Source organism: Trichosurus vulpecula, chromosome 5, assembly GCF_011100635.1.
Source record: "Trichosurus vulpecula isolate mTriVul1 chromosome 5, mTriVul1.pri, whole genome shotgun sequence".
Taxonomy (NCBI): Eukaryota; Metazoa; Chordata; class Mammalia; order Diprotodontia; family Phalangeridae; genus Trichosurus; species Trichosurus vulpecula.
In genome coordinates, this window is record NC_050577.1 from 245,957,681 (window position 1) to 245,963,764 (window position 6,084).

General features: G+C 36.6%; 1 protein-coding gene across 1 annotated transcript; it reads right to left on the reverse strand.

Moving 5' to 3' along the window:
- Nucleotides 1-1,447: 1,447 nt before the first annotated feature.
- On the reverse strand, nt 1,448-1,787 carry LOC118851840 (60S ribosomal protein L37-like). The gene has a single exon (XM_036761410.1). It carries the CDS (start codon nt 1,780-1,782, stop codon nt 1,489-1,491), a length of 294 nt encoding a protein of 97 aa, XP_036617305.1. The 5' UTR covers nt 1,783-1,787; the 3' UTR covers nt 1,448-1,488.
- Between the last annotated feature and the right edge of the window lie 4,297 nt (nt 1,788-6,084).

A 6,084-nucleotide genomic window follows, 5' to 3' on the forward strand; every position in this document is an offset into this window, starting at 1 on the left:
TTTTTGCACTGCTGTTTTCAGGGCTAGTTCTGGGGGTTTGCAAATTTTCAGTGCTTCTAAAGTGGTTTGATCTGAGAAGAGGTGCAGTCACTGCTCTCTTGGTCTGCCCTCTGATCCTTCCACTGATCCCTGGGAATTTCAATCCATACTGCTCCATAGAGCTCCTGCTCCTTTGTGACTGCAAGTAATACTCCCCTTCAAGGCTTTCACCCCCTTTTGACCAAAATGCTCCTTTTACCCTTAAACTATGACCCAGAAATGGGTATAGGCAATAGAGTTGACAAACGGCATCTAGTCCTGGATCCAGTTCTAACACAAGAGTCACCTATAATCCCTTTATGACCAGTTGACCCTTACTATCTCTGGCTTGAGAGTTCCCAAAGATGTTACTGCTTCTGTCACCACCACCTTGTCCTAACACTAATGTGTCATCCATTTGGGCTATGGGTCAGCCTCTACCCCCATGTTACATATTTTTATTTCCGACTTTGGCTTGAACTGTAAGAATGTCTCTCTCTGACTGACAGAGTTTGTTGGCTCTACAACTCCAGAATTTCATTTGAGCTATTATTTTAAAATTGTTTCAGGGGAATGTTCAACTGAAAAACATTCTTGAGAACTCAACCAATTAATTGTAAAGAAATCAGACCATTATCAGAGATTAAAATGTTCCCCACAATTATCCAAACATAAGATTTATCCATAAACCTTGAGTATTGTAAATAGATGTTACCATACCAAATTTTCATAATCTACAAGCTATATGGAATAAAAACCTTGCAAAATATAAAAAAACTAGCAGATATCAAAATCATAATGAAATGCATTGAGTTGTATTGTTATTGTCTTGTGTGCTATGGAAGCCTTTAGAGGGATAATTTTTTTTTTAATTTTATAAATTTCTTTATTTATTTTTAGTTTACCACACACGGTTCTACATAGTCTTGAGTTCCAGTTTTTCTCCCCTCCCTCCCCCCTCCCTCCCCAAGACGGCATGAAGTCTCATATAACTGTCATGTATAACTTCGCATTGAATTAATTTATGCACTAGTCAAGTCATGGAGAAGAATTTTGACCAATGGAATGAATCATGAGAAAGAAGAAACAGAACCAAAAAAAAAAAAAAAACCAAAAACAAAAACAAAAGAGAAGCAGAAAAGGCGAGCATGTAGTGTGCCTCAGTCTGTATTCAAACTTCGCAGTTCTTTGTCTCGATGAAGATAGCATTCTCCATCGTGAGTCCCCTGGAGTTGTCCTTGTCCCTTAGGTTGCTGAGAAAAGCGCAGTATGTCAGGGTTGGTCCTCACGGAATCCATATATCTGTGGCTGTGCACAACGTTCTCCTGGCTCTGCTCCGCTCACTCAGCATTATGTCGTGTAGGTTTTTCCAGGTTGTTATGAAGTCTGCATCATCCCCATTTCTTTTTTTTTTTTTTTTTTTTTTACATTTTTCATTCAGGACATTTATTTTAACAAACAGTCGAATCCTTAAGATGAACTAGATGCTGCAACAGCTGCTCTCTTGGGTTTGGGTGTTGTTCCTTCACGGAATCCATTCCTGAATCGGCGATAGACAATTTTTAGGTGCCTCATCCGATCAGTACCAGTGGTGTTGCGTCGCTTAGCTTTTGCACTCCAATTATACTTTCTCTTGCGTTTAGCAGGATATCCACATTTGCCACATGTTGACTTCTGAAGATGGTATGCCTTAGAACCACAACGACGGCACAAAGTGTGCGTCTTATTCCGGCGCTTACCAAACGAAGATGTCCCCTTCGTCATCTTCCTCCAGCTGCCGGGACCAAAGAGAACGGAAAAGCATCATCCCCATTTCTTATGGCACAATAGTATTCCATCACCTTCATATACCACAGCTTGTTCAGCCATTCCCCAATTGATGGGCATCCCTTTGATTTCCAATTCTTGGCTACCACAAAGAGAGCCGCTATAAATATCCTTGTACATATGGGTCCTTTTTCCCGCTTGCGTGATTTCTTTGGGATACAACCCTAGAAGTGGTATTGCTGGGTCAAAGGGTATGAACATTTCTATAGCCCTTTGGGCATAGTTCCAAACCGCCCTCCAAAATGACTGGATCAGCTCACAACTCCACCAGCAATGTAACAATGATTCAATTTCCCCACGTCCTTTCCAGCATTTATCATTCTCCTGATTTGTTATTTTAGCCAATCTGACAGGAGAGATGTGGTATCTAAGAGTTGTTTTGATTTGCATTTCTCTAATCAGCAGCGATCCAGAGCATTTTTCCATATGCCTGTAGATACCTTTAATTTCTTCCTCTGAAAACTGCCTGTTCATATCCTTTGACCATTTCTCAATTGGGGAATGGCTTGTATTCCTATATATTTGGCTCAGCTCCCTGTATATTTTAGAGATGAGGCCTTTATCAGAGATACTAGTTGCAAAGATTTTCTCCCAATTTTCTGCTTCCCTCCTAATTCTTGTTGCATTGGCTTTTTTTGTACAAAAACATTTCAATTTGACATAATCAAAATTACCCAGTTTGCATTTTGTAATGCTCTCTATCTCTTGTTGGGTCATGAATTCTTTACTTTTCCAAAAATCTGATAAGTAAATTATTCCTTGCTTTCCCAAATTACTTAGAGTATCAACTTTTACTCCTAAATCATGAACCCATTTTGACTTTATTTTGGTATATGGTGTAAGATATTGGTCTATGCCCAGTTTCTGCCCTACCATTTTCCAATTTTCCCAACAGTTTTTGTGAAATAGTGAATTATTAGCCCAGAAACTGGCCTCTTTGGGTTTATCAAAGAGTAGATTGCTAAACTTGTTGATTTCACCTACTTGTGTACCTATCCTATTCCACTTATCCACACCCCTGTTTCTTAACCAGTACCAGGCAGTTTTGATGACTGCTGCTGTGTAGTACAGTTTAATAATCTGGTGTGGCTAAGCCACCATCTCTAGCATGTCTTTTCATTGATATCCTAGATACTCTAGACTTCTTGTTTTTCCAAATGAATTTTGTTATTATTTTATCCAGCTCAGTAAAAAAATTTTTTGGTAGTTCGATTGGTATGGCACTGAATAGATAGATTAATTTAGGTAGAATTGTCATTTTTATTATATTAGCTCGGCCTAACCATGAGCAACTGATATTTCTCCATTTATTTAGATCTGATTTTATTCGCGTGAAAAGTGTTTCATAGTTATGTTCATATAGGCCCTGGGTTTGTCTTGGCAAATAGACTCCCAAATATTTTATAGTGCCTTCAGTAACTTTGAATGGAATTTCTCTTTCTATCTCTTGCTGTTGGGCTTTGTCAGTAATGTATAGGAATGCTGAGGATTTATGTGGGTTTATTTTATATCCTGCAACTTTGCTAAAGTTGTTTATTATTTCAAGTAGTTTTTTACTTGATTCTCTAGGATTCTCTAGATAAATCATCATATCATCTGCAAAAAGTGATAATTTAGTTTCTTCTTTTCCTATTCTAATTCCTTCAATTTCTTTTTCTTCTCTTATTGCTACAGCTAATGTTTCTAGTACCAAATTGAATAATAGGGGTGATAATGGACATCCTTGTTTCACCCCTGATCTTATTGGGAATGCATCTAGTTTATCCCCATTACAAATAATGCTTGTTGATGGTTTTAGGTAGATGCTATTTATAATTTTGAGGAAGGTTCCGCTTATTCCTATGCTTTCTAGTGTTTTTAATAGGAATGGGTGTTGTACTTTGTCAGAGGCTTTTTCTGCGTCTATTGAGATGATCATATGGTTTCTGCTAGTTTTGTTGTTGATATGGTCAATTATGCTAATAGTTTTCCTAATATTGAACCAGCCTTGCATTCCTGGAATAAATCCTACCTGGTCATAGTGTATTATTCTCTTAATGAGTTGCTGCAATCTTTTTGCTAATATTTTATTTAAAATTTTTGCATCAATATTCATTAGAGAAATTGGTCTATAATTTTCTTTCTCTGTTTTAACTCTACCTGGTTTGGGTATTAGTACCATATTTGTGTCATAAAAAGAATTTGGTAGGACTCCTTCTTCACCTATTTTCCCAAATAGTCTAAAAAGTATTGGAATTAGTTGTTCTTTAAATGTTTGATAGAATTCACATGTAAAACCATCTGGCCCTGGAGATTTTTTCCTAGGGAGTTCGTTGATGGCCTGCTCAATTTCTTTTTCTGATATGGGGTCATTAAGAAATTTCACTTCCTTCTCTGTTAGTCTGGGGAGTTTATGTTTTTATAGATATTCATCCATATCTCTAAGGTTGTCAAGTTTATGGGCATACAGTTGGGCAAAATAATTCCTAATTATTGTTTTGATTTCCTCTTCATTAGAGGTGACCTCACCCTTTTCATTTTTGATACTGGTAATTTGATTTTCTTCTTTCTTTTTTTTAATCAAATTGGCCAAAGGTTTCTCAATTTTATTGGTTTTTTCATAAAACCAGCTCTTTGTTTTATTTATTAATTCAATAGTTTTCTTGGTTTCAATTTTATTAATCTCTCCTTTGATTTTCAGTATTTCTAATTTGGTATTTAATTGGGGGTTTTCAATTTGCTCTTTTTCTAGCTTTTTCAGCTGTATGCCCAGATCATTGATCTCCTCTTTCCCTATTTTATTCATGTAGGCATTTAGAGATATAAAACTTCCCCTAAGAACTGCTTTTGCTGCATCCCATAAGTTTTGGTATGTTGTTTCATTATTGTCATTCTCTTGAATGAAATTATTAATTGTTTCTCTGATTTGTTCTTTGGCCCACTCACTCTTTAGAATTAAATTATTTAGTTTCCAATTAGTTTTTAGCTTATTTTTCCATGGTACTTTATTAAAAATTATTCTTATTGCATCATGATCTGAAAAGGATGCATTGACTACTTCTGCTTTTCTGCACTGGATTGTGAGGTTTTTATGCCCTAGTACATGGTCAATTTTTGAGTATGTGCCATGTACTTTTGAGAAGAAAGTATATTCCTTTTTATCCCCATTCAGTTTTCTCCAAATGTCTATCATATGTGCCTTTTCTAAAATTCTGTTTACCTCCTTAACTATTTTCTTATTTATTTTGAGGTTAGATTTATCAAGTTCAGAAAGGGGGAGGTTGAGGTCTCCCAATATTATAGTTTTGCTGTCTATTTCTTCCTGTAACTCCCTTAACCTCTCCTCTAAGAATTTGTATGCCTTACCACTTGATGCATATATGTTAAGCAATGATATTGCTTCATTGTTTATGGTGCCTTTTAGCAGGATATAATGTCCTTCCTTATCTCTTTTAATTAGATCTATCTTTACTTTTGCTTTGTCTGAGATTAGGATTGCTACACCTGCTTTTTTTACTTTAGCTGAGGCCCAATATATTTTACTCCAGCCTTTTACCTTAACCCTATGTGTATCCCCCTGTTTCAGATGCGTTTCTTGTAAACAGCATATTGTAGGATTATGGTTTTTAATCCATTCTGCTATCTGCTTCTGTTTTGTGAGAATGTTCATCCCCTGCACATTCAGGGTTATGATTTCTATCTGTGTCTTTTTCTCCATCCTAATTCCCCCTGTTTATGCTTTTATTTCTCCCTTTCCCCTTCTCCTCCTCAACAAAGTTTTGCTTTTGACCGCCGCTTTCCTCAGTTAACCCTCCCTCTTTATTCCCCTCCCTTATCTTACCGTCACCCACTTGCTACTTCTCCTCTTCCTTCTGCCCTCCCCCCTCCCTTTTTCCCCCCTTACCCTCCCACTTCCCGTAGGACAAGTTAGATTTCTAAACTTATCAGAGTATGTTATTCCCTTCTTGAACTAGATCAGATGACAGTAAAGCTCAAATACTGCTCTTCTCCCTCCCTTCTTTCCCTCTACTATAATATGGTTTTTTGCCACTTCCTTTGGTGTAATTTACCCTTTTCTATTACCTCCTTACCACTTCCCTCATAGCCCTCCCTTTATATCTCTTATTTATATTTTATATCTTTACATCAGTTAATTTATACAGGCATTCACAACCTATGTATATCCCTTTCATTTGTCATAATAGTTGTACCATTTCCAAGAATGACTTATATACGTATATGTGTATATATATATATATA

Excerpts from the sequence above, each read along its gene's own strand:
- LOC118851840 (XM_036761410.1), bottom strand. The coding sequence starts at position 1,782 with ATGACGAAGGGGACATCTTCGTTTGGTAAGCGCCGGAATAAGACGCAC.